This window comes from Aphelocoma coerulescens, chromosome 20 (assembly GCF_041296385.1).
Source record: "Aphelocoma coerulescens isolate FSJ_1873_10779 chromosome 20, UR_Acoe_1.0, whole genome shotgun sequence".
In the NCBI taxonomy this organism is placed as follows: Eukaryota; Metazoa; Chordata; class Aves; order Passeriformes; family Corvidae; genus Aphelocoma; species Aphelocoma coerulescens.
Window position 1 is genome coordinate 15759088 of NC_091033.1, and position 14852 is coordinate 15773939.

General features: G+C 42.9%; 1 protein-coding gene across 3 annotated transcripts in view; it reads left to right on the plus strand.

Annotated features, from left to right (window-relative positions):
• The first annotated feature begins 1209 nt into the window (after window positions 1-1209).
• The window catches only part of PREX1 (phosphatidylinositol-3,4,5-trisphosphate dependent Rac exchange factor 1), a 147276-nt gene continuing 133633 nt past the window's right edge, over window positions 1210-14852 (plus strand). For all 3 annotated transcript variants that reach the window (XM_069034522.1, XM_069034523.1, XM_069034524.1), the window contains exon 1: window positions 1210-1552. In XM_069034522.1, coding sequence (XP_068890623.1) covers window positions 1391-1552 — 162 coding nt within the window. In that variant the 5' untranslated portion in view covers window positions 1210-1390. The remainder of the gene's footprint in view (window positions 1553-14852) is intronic.

Below are 14852 nucleotides of genomic sequence, written 5' to 3' on the forward strand. Positions count from 1 at the left end.
TGAGATGACAACTGGGTGTGTTAGACTACCAACACTTACTCCTGAATAGAACACTTAAAAACCAGAATAATGATCAGTCAAGACAGAAAAAAAAGCCCATGTGTTAAGATAAAAAAAGTTCAAGAGTTATTTTGGTTTAGCCTGGGGAAAATGACAATTGTTACATTATTTGTTACGTTTAGTTTTGCTAAGTTTACTTTTTAAGGTAGTATATCCAATAAGTGTCTCTATCATTACGCCTCTTAAGAGTTCACATTATTGATGTTTTTAAATTTTCCTTTTGAAACCTTTTTCCTTTATTAAAAAAAAAAAGTATTTGTATTAAAAAAAAAAAAAAAAAAAAAAAAAAAAAAAAAAAAGCCTGGTAGTGTTCTTATGGTGGCATGAAGATATTTAGGAAATTTTCCAGTTATGAACCAAGTTACCTTTTTGGGAATGGGAGGAGTAGCGTTGAATTGCAGCCCTCACCCTGTTTTTGTGTGCAGTTTAGTTTGCCCTGTTCATCCCTGCCCTTATGCCATGCACTCACTTTGCCCAAGAAGTTGCAACCAACTTAAAACCTCTGCATTTTGGAATCAGAGGGATGAAACACGTGTTTTGTACTTATTCTTTGTTGGCATGGAAGTCTGCGATACCTTATTTCTGCATATTTGTGTCCATTCTGACGTGTGCATTCCTGTGTGACGAGTGTATGAGGTGTCTGTGTGACCACCCACCCCTTAAGTGGTGGGCAGGGCGGGGGACCTGTAGGGTTGGGGGCAAATCCCTGTTCGTGCAAGAAGCCGTGGTGTGTTCATCGCCCTGTGCCGTGTTCGTGTGCAGCGGGGGTGAGTCCAGGGCCCGGCTGTGCTGTGTGACTGAGCAGTGCGGGCTGCGCAGCAACACAACGCACGTGAGAAGTGCAAGGGTGCGAGAGGGCGCGGTACGTGGGGGTCTGCCGCGCAAGGGGCGTGAGGGGAGTGTATGTTGGAGGGGGATAAGGGAGTGCGGGTGCGAGGCGATGTCTGTGTCTGCGTGTGTGAGGGGCTGCGTGCGAGCAGCACACGCGGCTCGGAGAGCGTGCGGGACCAGGACATGAGGAGGCCACACGCCCGTCGCTCTCGCCCCGCCCCGCTGCCTTCCGCCGGCCCGGATAGGCCCCCGGGGCGGGGCTTCGCCGCCTGTGCCCACCCCGTCCCTCCTTCCCCTCGCTCCCCCCTCCCTGCCAGCGGGACTTCCCTTCGCGCTCTATTCAGCGGTGCCGTGCCGCTAGCCCGGTATGTCCCGCAGCCGGGCTTCACTCAGCGCCCGGCTTCTGTAACGCCTCCACTCGCGGGCGAGGCAGGGCCGAGGGGGCCATGGGGGGCTCCTGAGGGAGCGGGGAGCGGAGCGCCCGGCCCGCCTCGCCACCATGGAGCCGCCGCCGCCGCCGCCGCCCGGCGCCCCCAGCGCCGCCGAGCCCGCCGGCTGCCCCAAGGACACCGACCGCCAGCTGCGCCTCCGCCTTTGCGTCCTCAACGAGATCCTCAGCACTGAGCGCGACTACGTGGGGACCCTCCGCTTCCTGCAGTCGGTGAGTGGCACCGCGGGGCTGGGGACCGCCCGCGGGGGGAGCGCCCGCGGAGGGAGCGCCCTCGGGGGCGTCGCGGGGCCGGGCGGACGGCCCGGAGCGGCTCCTCCCGTCGGGCCGGGGGCTGCGAGGGCGGCGGGGCAGCGCGGGGGCACAACTTGTGGAAGTGCCCGTGTCCGGGTCCGCACCGCCGAGAGGGAGTTTCTGTTCGAGAGGCCGCGGGGGCGGGGGACGAGCGAGGGGCCGCCTGAGAGCGCGGGGCCGGCAGCAGAGCCGCGGTTCTCTCGCCCCCGCCGCGGAGCGCGGGCAGCGTCGGCCCCGCAGCGTTCCCGGCCCCACGGGGTGGCCGGAACGGACCCGGGAATAGATCTGCTCTTTGGTTGTTGTTTAGAAGTTGCTTTTACATCCACTTGTAAAATCTACCCTTACTGCCAGTTATTTATAAATAAATATTGTATATATATCTTTGTTTAATGGTAAACATAAATTTGTGATTGTGCTGGGTGTGTCTGTGCATGTGGAAACAATTATACCTGCCTCTGAAATTATCCACGGGCTAGTTCAGAAGAAAAAAATCCATCTGGATATTTCCATTTTCCTATGTAGGCTCTAAATGTGGAATTCATCTGTGTACCACCACACTCCTGCAAATAACTAGAAGAGTCTGCAGTAAAAGTTACTAGATAACAGATATATCATAATAATAAAAAAAAGAAGAAGAAGAATAAACTAGTGATCACACAGAGATCAAGAATCAAAGCAAAGGAAGTCTCTGCAGAGATTTCTAAAAGATTGGTCAGGGCAGAAATTCTTTCTGGTGTTTTCCTAGATAAAAACTAAACTCTGATTTCATCTAAATGGGCTTAGACCCTGGGCCCCTTTTGACCTGTCCTTCTGGCAAGATTTTTGTTTGTTTGTTTTTTAAAATCAGTTTGTCTTCAGTGTTTTTCACCCAAGTGGCAAACTGTCTACCATAAAAGATAAATGACAAGGATGTGGTTCCTTTATGAACTGGTCTCTACTTCAACCCTCCTCTTCTCTCTCCAGTAGTTTAACTGAGAACCTTTAATTTGAGTTTTCCAACTGAAGTGCCAGTTAGCTTAATTTAGAACTGTGGTTCTGTCTCAGTGCGAGGAGGTTCTTATAAAAGCTGTAAGTTGTAGAAGTGCCCCACCCTACAGACAAAACAAAGCAAAAATCCCTCAGAAAACTCCTCTGTCCTAAGTACTGAATTTGAGATTTTGTTAGCTGCAGGCTAGAATGTAGATTCAAGCTATATATTTTTAATTTCAGTTCTTCAAGCTAAATGTATTCACATGTCAGCTAAATGGGATTTTCATATATTAAAAAAACAAAGCAGGTCTTTTATTTATTTGTATTCATTAACTTGGCAGTTTTCATTAGAACAGTAGTGAGTAATATGCCCTAGGTAATGGCAGGAGAATATCCTGACTGAGTGCACTCGCTGAGGTCTTGGCTGGCACTGCTGGCAGTCAGAGTCCTTCCGAGGCACTTTGTTACCGGGTGTAGAGTGGCTATAGTATAATCTTGCGGGTTGGTTCTGGAAGTGCAGCTTTACGCCCCTACAGAATTTGTGCTGTGTTAATTATGTTTGAATAAAGCAGGGATAGGATCTTTCTTATCTATGGGCCTTAGTTTAGAGCAGCATTCACACACAGGCTTAACTTCATGCACATGTCAAATATTCATGTGCTGTCCTAAATAATGTTAGTTTCTTCAGTCATTGACCTACATCTTATGGACTGAATCTCTGTACAACTGCATTTGGATAGCTAAATGGTGTTAGCCCCAAAGAAAGGAGAATGAGGATCTACTGCAGTGTGTGAGGGTAAAAGAGCAGTAGTGGGATGAAATTTTTTAAAATAAAATTTGGAGTATGAAGTATTTCCTGCATAAATTATGCGGATGGCCGTAAATTAATCCTTCTAACAAGGCAGCCCACAAGAATGAACTCTGCCCCGCCTCCCACACTGGACAGCTGACACAACATGCAAGGATAATACCATCTATATCATCACTGGGATTCGATGTAGTTATAGGCCTAACGTTTTGCCTTATGACACTAATGAAAGTACTGCTGTAGCCCTGGGACTCTGTTCTCAACTCTGCTTGGCCACATAACTCCCATTTGTTGGCTTTCCTGAGCATGCTGGCATCGCTGCACAGGAGCCACCCCTCCTGCCCTATGGGTCTCTGTCTCCCCAGCTCACGTTCTGCATGAGCAGCACTTACCCAGTGCAAAATAAATGTAGACTATTCTACTTCCTGGGGTAACGCGCCAGGTTAACACTCCAGTGTGATTGGGCAAGGTTAGTTGTTTTTTCCATCATGTGAATTGTACTGAAATGGTCCAGTACAATTGATCCAGAAGTAATTTTGGCTGCACTGAAAGACTGCAGTTCTGTGCAGGAGAACTGCAGTACCCAGATCTTCTGGAAACTTGTTCCTGTCAAAAAGGAGATGAGAGAGATGTGGGTTATGGGTTCCTTTGCTTAAGAAACTTCAATAGCTTGGGTTAAATAAAGGAAGACTAAATCTCATATCTTTCTATCACCATAATGAGTTTTTTCCAAGTAGGCTGGGACAGTTGTACTTATGTGAGGGAATCTGTGCTCTTGGTTAAATATTTGCTATTGAAGCCCTAGTACTCATTAAATGTTCTCAATAAACAATGTTTCAAAAAGCAAACAGCTAAATTCTATGGGTTTATTCACAGCACTGAAGTTGCTTGCTAGCAGCAGCTTCCTGTGTTCCCTGGTAAAGTAAAAGAATCTCTTAAATCTTGTAAGTATTTAATACTATGCATTTGCAAATAATCGAAGTAACTTCAATTTACTTACAGTATTTTAATCTGTTTTAGGAGATGAATATGTGATCATATTTAAGGAAAGGTTTCCTTTTTCTTTTCTTTTTCTATGCTTAGAAACGTTTTCCCACTAAGCTGCAGGGGAAAATAAGTTCATTTTTAGCATGAGGACATAGTCCTTACTTGCTTTGCCTAAAAGATTGTGGTCCATATTTTGCTTTCATAAATTAATAAAGTGAGTATAATTAAAGTTGTAGAACATGGAGTTCTATTTTCTAACAATAAAAATTTTGTTAGTCACTTTTAAGGATATTTTGCTGTGAGTTTTGTACTCATTTAATGAAAATGCTACAGATGTTTACATATTTAAATAAAATTTTGTCTCTAGAATTGGTTATGTTTTATACCTAAAGTAATTTTGACAAATGGAGTTATATCTGCAAACTTAACTTAGGTGTCCCATCATTTTTCACTTTGTATGTGATTTGTAATAATTTTATTCCATTTAATTTTGGACATGAGAAGGCGTTTCTAGTCAGTTTTGGTCGTATTTAGTTTCTGGTATTCCTGTTGATATTTTTATTATATGTGTGTGTATATATATAATATATATATTATATGTGTATTATCTATTATAGTATAATGTATCATAACTATGGGGAGAATGAAACCCAATAGCTTTACCCTGTGGTTTGTTCCTTACAAGGTGATCAATTGCAAGGGATATAGCTGTTTTTTAAAACAGAGTCTGGATTTTACATTAAATTGTAATATAATACAGATACGATACTATATGTATGCCATCGTTTCAATAGTCCTAGTTGTCCTAGATATTTCTTCAAAATAAGGAAGGAGAGGGGAAAACTCTTCTACCAGCTCACAGCTGATGACCTGAAGTTAATGATTTAGTTATGAATATACACATGCCATATTGTGTCCTGTCCTATTTGCTATTTTGTTAGGCAGGGATGATATTATTGCAAATTATGGCATCGTCCTTGAAGAAATGCTGTGTAGCACAGGAGTATTAATAGACAATATTGCAGTTATGCAGCTGTGTTACTAGCTGTACTAGTAGAGGCTCTTTACACAGCCAAACTTTTTAAGCAGCAGGGAGAACTTCATGTAGCAGATGAAAATGTACTGCTGCTAACATCATTAAAGGACTACTGATCACAGAAGAAGCAAAGTGGAAAATTGTCAGAACCTAATGGAACTTTAGTAAAAGTTTCAGGAGTAAGAAACTTCAAAGACATAAAGGCAGATAATTCTGTTGTAAGTCTCTGGTGTGATCATAAACCATAAGGATTTTCAGTCTCCAAACTTTAAGATTCAATTAATTCTTTGGCCTCTTTTAACTCTGTAACGTGTACAGAAATGTTTATATTGTCTTATGTAATTCTGTAAATATTTCTTTTTTGTGTGACAGAATCAAACCAGGTGATAACTTAGTTAGAGTGACCAGTAGGATAAATGCCAGGATCTGTCTGGTGGCATGCAGTCCTGTGCGGGATGTGGGGCTGCCAGCACACTACTGAGCTGCAGTATTGGCAGGGTGCAGCCCCCAGGCTTACCCAGCTGCTAGGTAGCTGTTCTTGCTTATAGTGTTACTTGGTATGGAGAAGTCATGCACAGTTTGTTGACAAAAGAAAGGTTGTGGTGTGTTTGACTGCTGCATCGTCATTCCACAGAATCCCAGTCAAATCTAACACTAATATTTCAGTGACTAAAGACCAGCTCTCAAGTAAGGAGACACAGGAGCCCTGAGCAATTTCAGACATACTCATTGACCATCATTCTAAAAATAGATTGAATAGTGAATACACAGCAGTTAGGTGTCAGTTTTTTAAAGTTTGTTTTTCCCAGTTTGTAGATAAAATCATATGAATTACATGTGGAAGTGTTGGAGCAGTAGTCATTGAATACACGAGACTGCAGTGGTAGGTATTTTGTTGCATCACTTTTTCCCCCCCCATTCTTTTATTTCACTGAACACTCAGTTCAAACCTGTGCATGCAGCTCCCACAGCTTAGATAATTGCAAATCTATAAAGCCAAAATGTTCTCTACATTGTATATAAATATGTCTCTTTCATCTTTCCAAAGACAAACCACCAGCTTGTATATTTCAATGTCAGAATGACAGGATGTACTTTTAGATTGAGCAATTGCTGTTCTGTGCAGGCATGAAAACAGTAGGAAAGGTGAATTGTTCTTACCATATAGGTATCAAATTGGATAAGTAATTGTACCAGTACTATTTTTAGGTTTTAGTATCATGCATTCCTGTATTTTTATATGAAAACTAGAAGTCGTCTTCAGTCCTATCAATTGTATAAATGTTACATTAGGACACATGCCATCAGATAAATTAGCCCACATCCTACAGACTCAAAATATTTATGTTTTGCTCCCCTTTCTTGCTTGCTTTGTAGTTGTAAATGATCTGTCTCTGGATTTTGCACTCCACCCATCTTGAAACATGATAAGCATCACAGGCCTTTTTTTTTTCCTCATTCCCTTTCTATTTCATGATCTTGTTTGCATCCAAGATGAGGCTCTGGTGCTCTAATAGAGTAGCAAACAGACCATTTGTCTCAGCTGTGAGCTGTGGTTTCCTGTCCTACCCTGTTCTCTGCCTGTTCACCCTCGGTAGATACAGATACACGCTGATTCTGGAAGGTGTACCATATGCTTTGGGTAATGTTGCTCCCTTATTACAAGACAGCTAAAAGAACATTTGGGGGAGAGGAAGGAGATGGGAAAGGAAATTGTTTAGAAGTGATCTAAATTGGCTTTGCTGTTCTGTTATTTTGGGTCAGTTGGTCACCTATAGCCAGTTGTTAGGACTGCAAATGATCAAGATGTTCTTCTGTTTAGTTTTAAAGTCATGGAGCATTTTTTTTAAAAAAGCCTGGTTCCTGATGTATGTAAATTGAGGAATATCACCGCTTTTATTTAAAATGACATATTTGTAGCCCTTCTGGTTGTAAAACATGAATTGAAGGTAGAACATTAGCAAAACAAAAATGCTCCTGAGTTTTTAGGGGCTTTTGTTATGACTCTTGAATTTGGGGTTGGCAATTCTACTCATAGAGTTTTCTGTTTAGACCAAGTGTAGTGCAAAATTAGTTGCTAACGTCTGAAATGCAAACAGACTAAAAGGTTCTTTTGCCCTGGATACAAAAAAAGAAAGTGAAGAAAACAGTCTGGATGGAGAAAAATGAAGCAAAAGTGAAAAACTGAAAAGCAAAACAAAGCAAAGAGAAAGCTCAGAAAATATTTATTCTTCTGAGCCTGTGGTCTAGAGAGTCCAGTTTACAGTCACAGGCCTATGATCAGGGCTGGAGGATCCAGATTGCCCAGGTTCTCTCCCGCTCTGAGATGTATGAGCTTAGTGTGTCACTTTGAAAGCAGTGTGCTGAGCCCATGCCTTTTGTAGTGAGGCTTTACAAATCAGAGTCATGTAGGAGTACAGCAGGTTTTTTGTATGAATGAAGGTGTTCATTCTTTTTGTACTCTCACAGAACTTCCATGGTGAGAAAATATCAATAAATCCCCTGTGTAGTTTCACCAGTTTACTGTCCTACAGGTGAGAATTAAAACTACTTTCTCTTTGCTTCCCTTAACTCATTCCAGCTTGGTGTGCATCTGACTCCTGTTACCCTTTATCTCAGACCTACTTTGGTCTTATTACATCCTTTGGAATGAGGTGTCTGACCTTGTTCTGGCTCTGCATCTCTCCCTCCTCTTGGTTGCTGTGCTGTGATCCTTTTGCCGTTTGTCCCTCCCTCTCATTTCAGGCATGCCAGTTGTTGTTTGAATATGTGCCATGATCTCTGAGGGAGGAGGGAGTGCTTGGCTTCCCTGGGCTTTCCCAGAGCCATGCTGGTGCCTCTGCAACAAAACTCCCTTGCTATAGCACTCTGGGAGCTGAGGGAAAGGAGGGACAGAGACCCTGGGCTCTGGCAGGAAAGGGCATGGGGATCAAAAAGTGAACCAAGCATCACAGAGAGCAGAATATTAGAGTTGCTTGGTATATAGCTGAATGCATGTTTGATTTTACAACATTTCGGGCTGATGTTTGCAGGAAGCAGACCATTATGAGAGCTTGTTTGTCCCTAAATATAGGACGCAAAAAAGTTTAAAAGTTTTGATAATTTTCCGCTCCCCAGCTCACACAGTATTTCTGCCCTAGGCAGGAGTACTGGTTTGCAGGGATGGGAAATGTGATTCTTCAATTTTACATTGTATCGTAGAATCATGAAACAAAGCCTTGGAGAGAATCTTGACAAACCATCCCATCCTGTTCTGATATGAAAAGATCTTCATTTTTGATGGTTTACCCTGGTGTTTAGATGTTGTTAGTATTAGAAAGGTCTTCTTAATGCCTAGCATGTCTAATCTTTTTTTGCAGTGCTCTTTATTTCTTTGCATCAATCCCTTAAATATTTCAAGAATGTTTTCACATTTTGCTTCACATACTGTCAAATTGTTTAACTTTTCTTTCTCAAAAACGATTTAATTTTACTTCTGTAGTTCCTGTGCTGTTATCTGGATTCTCTAATGTATGTCCTGAACTCTAGTGCCCAAAACACCAGGTGCAAGACATTTCCAAGGTTTTAGCAGTACCAAGTGAGGGAGCGGATTACTTCACAGGTTTTGTAGAGTATACAGAGTATTATTGTCGCAGGAGAGCCTTGTACTTGCATTTGAGGACAACTCATTGCTCCTACCAGCAACTGTGACTAGGTGTTGGCATAAAGCATTTATGGGAGCAGTCTAGCATTCAGACTTCTGGGGGCGTACCCTGCAAGTGCAACACTGAACCCCCCATGGGGAAGAGAGTGATGTGTTTGCAGGCCAGCTTTCCAATGTGCACATCCTGGCAGTCCCAGAGGCATCCACCACAGAGGGTATCTGAGACTTGAAAAAGCAGGATCTCCCAAGTGCAGTGTTTGCATTTAGGCACCCAGATGAGTCTGTGACAGATGAAGCTTTCAAGAAATTACTTATTTCTGTTGCCTGCCTATTGTTTGCTTCAGGCACTTTCAAGAAAATATAAAGGGACTGTGTGAATTTCTTCTTTCCAGCCGTAGAATCCCTTTTCTGTTTTTGTCTCCCCAAATGGATTTCCAGCCTGCAATGGTAAAGGCCTTACACAGTTGTAGTGTGGTTTAGGATGTAAATGGTGATGTATCTTTTGATTTTGATGATGCTTGAAATTCCTGTGCAAATGGCAGCTTGTCCTGGTTACCAGGAGTGAGTACAGCTAGAGACAAGAAAAGATTTAAAATAAGCAACCATGTAGTTTCTCAGTTGGCTACAAAGACTTCCTTGTGGAGCAACGCAGTTCATGCAAAGCCATCTCATCCGGACTGAACACTACCTTTGACTGCTTTTCCCTTCTGTATTATAAATTGAGGCTTGGACTGGGAATTGCACCAACAGCATGCCTGAGATCTGACCAAAATCTTGGATTTAGATATTACTGCAGATGAAGAGTCCTGCCTAATTACCCAGTCAGATGTGATTAAAGCTTTCACACTACCTCTGCAGGTGTGATTGAATCAAGCTGTAGCAGAAATAGAGAACTGCAGTGGATCTGTACTGGGACAGAACCTTAGGGTGGCTGTCTGGTTAAAACATCTGACTTCTGCATGTCGCCTTCACCTTCTGTAGATTCCACTCATCTGAAGAGACCTTGGCTCCATTTGAACTGCAGATCTCAAGAGCAGAGTAAGAGAAAACAGCTCTGTGATGAGAAAACAGTTCCTTCACTCTTCCTAATGAGTCTTCGTCCTTGCTCACACAGCTGAATGCCATATGTCAGGCCATGAGACACTGATTGCCCAAAGCTGAATGTTGCTCTGATAGGCCCCTTCAAACCCATGGACAGAAAGACAGATATTGACTGTTCTGGCATTGTGAGGCTTATGCCTTAGGCCTGTCTGCCCTTTCACCCAGTGTTATCAGCACAAGAACTTGTTACAAACTGGCTGGCAATGTCACTTCCTACAGTTCTGGAAACAGTGACAATTTTATGTCATGTATCTTTGAGTTGCAGAGTGGGCAATAGATTTCTAAACCCTGATTATTTAAATGTGAGTATACTTACTGAGATGATGGGACTGTGGAACTGAGTTACAGGAACATTTAGGTTCATGTGAGGATACTGGGTCATTCTCACTGCTGCTCCCATTGCTGAAATTATTTTTACAGAGGCATATCAGCCATAGAAATAATACCTTGTTGCAATTAATCTGATGTCTCATGACTCATGGAATAAATTTTGTGACCATTCTCAACCTGACTTTCATTTTGTACTTCTGGTTTTGCTGTGGTCAGTTCTTGTGCCAACAGGTTAATTTGTTGGTTCCCAAACTACTTTGCTTATCTAAAATGAGGACACTTTTTTTTTTAACAGGTGCAGTTGTTTAGTCCTTAAAAATCTTCTAGACTAATCATAATTTATTTGGCTCAGTAAAACACTTTCAGTTAAAAAAAAAAAGAAGGAGCAAACAATCTGATAGGCAGAGTGCTGATTATATATTCCCTGTGGATTTGTCAGTTGTTAAGTTGCCACTAGCTAAGTGATAGGACCAGCATTTTCAGGGCTCCTGTCTCAAGCATATATTAGGAGCTGTTTGACAGTATGTTTTGGGTGTGAAACTTGATGTGATTGGGCCAGGAGTTTGCCTTACACAAATCCGGGTGCTGGTTTAGTTGTGAACCAGATCTGCTGCTAGTGATACCAAAACCGCATCCTTTCTGCTGACATGTCTTGGCCCAGGGTGTCAGAATGAGCAAATGCTGATCCTTGAGAGGCACAGTGCTGCCCCTTCCCTGAGAGCACCTCTTTTACAGAGAGGTTGCTGCAGTCCTTTGCACCAGTGACCGTGACTGCTGAGCTTGCCGCTAAGGAGTGATGTTTATCTGAGCAATTTACTAAGAAACAGCTTTAAACCCATGAGTCTCATTTTACTGGATGTCTGCCAGACGTTTACTACCTTTGTACATGACAGAATGGGTTTAGATTTTAAAAAAGCCTAACAACATCATCCATATCCTCTTACACCTTCTTTTATTTACAGTAAATCACATTAGTGATAATACCTTTGTCTTGAAAGTTTTGCCTGCTCATGCTTGTGGCATTCTAGCATGGCTTGGGTAATTTGGAACAACCTGTAATGGGATACATGAGGGGAATACTTGTCAGGAAAGAGGGGAAAACATAAAAGGTTGCATTCAGGGATTATTTTGGATGCTGAGGAAGCTGGCAATGAGAGGAGTTTCCTGATATTTGAAGTGTGTGTGTCACTGCTGGAGGGCCTTGCTTTGGCGGCAGACTCCTGATAAGAACTCACTAAAATGCAAATTCTTATCTCAGACAGGTGGGGGTGGGTTTCAGCTACACAGCAAAGTCTCTGGTCCCACAGGACTTTCTGTCTAATCTGGCAACTGCTTTGAATGCATCACCTCAGAGAGCCTTGGCTGTTAACCTCATCACTAGGTGGCTAAAGAAGCCCCTTCCATTTTGTATGAAGGGGCACTAACAGAAGGTTATAAAAGTTTTTTGGACTCGCAAACCTGATTCTTAAATATCATCCATGTTGTTGTGGGAAAAATGGACAAGCTTAGTGTAGGTATACATGAGTAGGCTGTGTGCTATTTAATATGTAGGTCACAGAGGAGAAGGCATGGATGCCAAAGTTTATCTGTTAGAGCTGATCAGTGGTTAATGCCCTGTATTGTTAAGCAAGAGACTTAAGCTACAAATGTAGTAAACAAAACAGTGCCAGGCTTTACTCTTAGGCCCTGTGGCCAACTGGCATGATCTGGTCCTGTCTTGTACCATTGAACTCTTGAGTCTCAAAGCAGGATAGCTGCATTAAGACTGCCTACTGGGAATGGTCCTTGGCCTCTCCTAACTGGCACCATGCCTGAGAATGGTTTGGGAGAGTGCTAGAAGGCCCAGGTCAGAGCATGCCAGGAAACATTCTCCCAGTTTTCTCCCAGAATTGCAAGGCTCAGGTGTGTGTCCTGGCCTTGTGGGCTCACCAGTGGAGGCATGGCCCTACATCCCACCCCAGGCTCTGGCATTTATTGCTAAAGCAGGGTTCTGGTACATGGGAGCTCATACCCAGACCCAGTGCTAGCTTTTCCTTGAGGGTGGTTGATGTGGGTGGTTATATTTCTGATGCTTTGTTGTTACATGAAAGTTCTAGGTGCCAGGCCAGAAGTGCTAGAAATACGTTCTGTCAGCCTTCCTTAGATCTTTGTCATTACTGACTCTTGCCATCATTACTTGAGATCTTTTATTTTGTTTAATCTGTGGAGGAGGAGACAGAAAGGAAATACAGTTTGAATGGCTGTCGACTACTTCAGGGCCGTGTGAAAAGGAACTGGATGTTAATTACCTAACTCGGTGTCACCACTGACAGTTGTCAGCTGAGATGTTGTAGACTGAAAGTACTTTGGTCCTTCATATGAAGGGTGCTTGATCATTTCTCTTTCATTTACCTCCCTTTTTATTGGAGAAAATCAAAGGCTTCAAATGATAATCACTGGGCCCTTGGATATAATTTTTTAGCTTATGTCCATCTGGGTGCTGGTGGTTCTGTTTGTTGTATTACTAAAACTGTGCTCAGAAATCAGTTCAGAATGGGAAGCAGCTGTTTGTGAGGAGAGGGTGTTGACAAGACAATAAGGGCAGAACAGTAGGGGAAGTTTTCCAAAGAGAGCTGCAGAAGTGTGTTTGCTTTGAGCATTGGTTTGTCAGAGGCATGATCCATCAACAGGAAAAGGAGATATGCGTATTGGGGAGACACTTTCCACAGAGTTTATCTCCTTTGCTGGCTCTTAAAAATGTACGTGGGAAGCCACCACTGTTAAAAATACATGTCCCCTCCTTGGTGCTGGCACAAGTCGTCTGTTCACATGAGGAGAATTGTTGGGGTCTCTCCCCCTGCCATGTGGTCCTGGTAGAGGGGCTCTGGGGGGGAGGCACGGTGTTTCCCTGCCCCTGGTCAACCTTGTTCCCCACTGGTTGTTTTGTGTTGCCCTGCCTGGGGGAAGGACCCTCGGGTCCCGTGATTGACGCAGTTTCCTCGGCATCCTCAGCCATGCGGCTGGGAAGATAAACATCTCTGAAAATATCTACCAAGAATCAGTCCATATATTTCTTTTCCACGGGCCTCGTTGTCTGATACATGTGTTGCAGTATCCCCACTGTAACAGAGAATGTGTTCTGAAAACTTGTTGGTAAATAAGTAATGATTTTCAGGCTATATGGACCAAAGAGAGTATTTTTGGGAGGTATAGTTGAGAAATGAGATTTACCAATTAAATTATTTGTACAAGACAAAAGTACTGCACGAGTTTTTAACTTAGTCGTTAAACAGTACAGGGGACATGAAATACGGTGCACTGAGTGTTGCAGTACCTGTTTTGCTGGGCTTTTTACTGAGTAGGCCTTCAACTTTGCCAGCACTGAACTTCTAGGGTTGTGCTGTATTCAGTCTTCTGGCTGTGACGTTGCCTCCATGTTCTTGCTTTCCAATGATTGCAAAGCCCTTGTGCAAGGACAGATAATCTTACTGTAGATATTTTTTTTCCTTCTGTGCATTCATCCTTCAACACTTAGAAGAAGCATTTGCCAGAATAACTGCACTTAGAAGTTAGGAAACAGGAGCAAAAAGCATTTAGAAACAAAATTGGACCACTGAATTGAAAGTGTAGTCCAGGCTTTTGAATTAAATGCAGTTGGAAAGAGTATTGGTTTTAGATGAATGGAAGGAGTCCAAAAGAAGCACAGATCAGTACTTCTGTATTGAAGTAAATACTTCCGTAATTAGAACAGGTCACTAAGACATATGACATCCTTACATAATCTTTCACTATTCACCAGCTATGGTGGTTCTCTGAAAAAATCAGCTGTGGGCAGTTCCTGTTGTTATAAATGAACAATTGTGCACAGTTTTTATTGGTTTGCTTTGATTTTTGTTGTTGGTTTGGGTTGGTTTTTTTGTCTGTTTGCCAAATGGGGCAATTACTCAGTGAGCAAAACAGTCCCTGAAGAAATGTGTGCTTTCCTCTTTTTGACTGTTAAGCAAGCCTTTCTTTCTCTAAGTGTGCTTAGCTTCATCTTGATTTTTGGCATGGTGAACAGATCAAGCTGATGAAACTTTGCTCTATGGATCGATCTGTTGGTGAAGGATGCTGGAAGTTTTCTGCAGTTATACCAAGTAGCAGAGGAAAATCAAAAAAGAAGGATTATGTAGGGTGATACTGTTTTGCATGATGTCTGGTAGAGCACCTTTTGGGGATTCTGCTACCTCCACAGACTTCATCTTGTGGAGTGCAGAAGCCAGGAGGAGCTGGGAAAGCTCAGCCTGTTCTAGCAGGTGCCTGTCACCTTGCAGTATCAGCACCTTCTGCTTGTAGAACGTGAACACTGTGAACAGCAAGGTACATC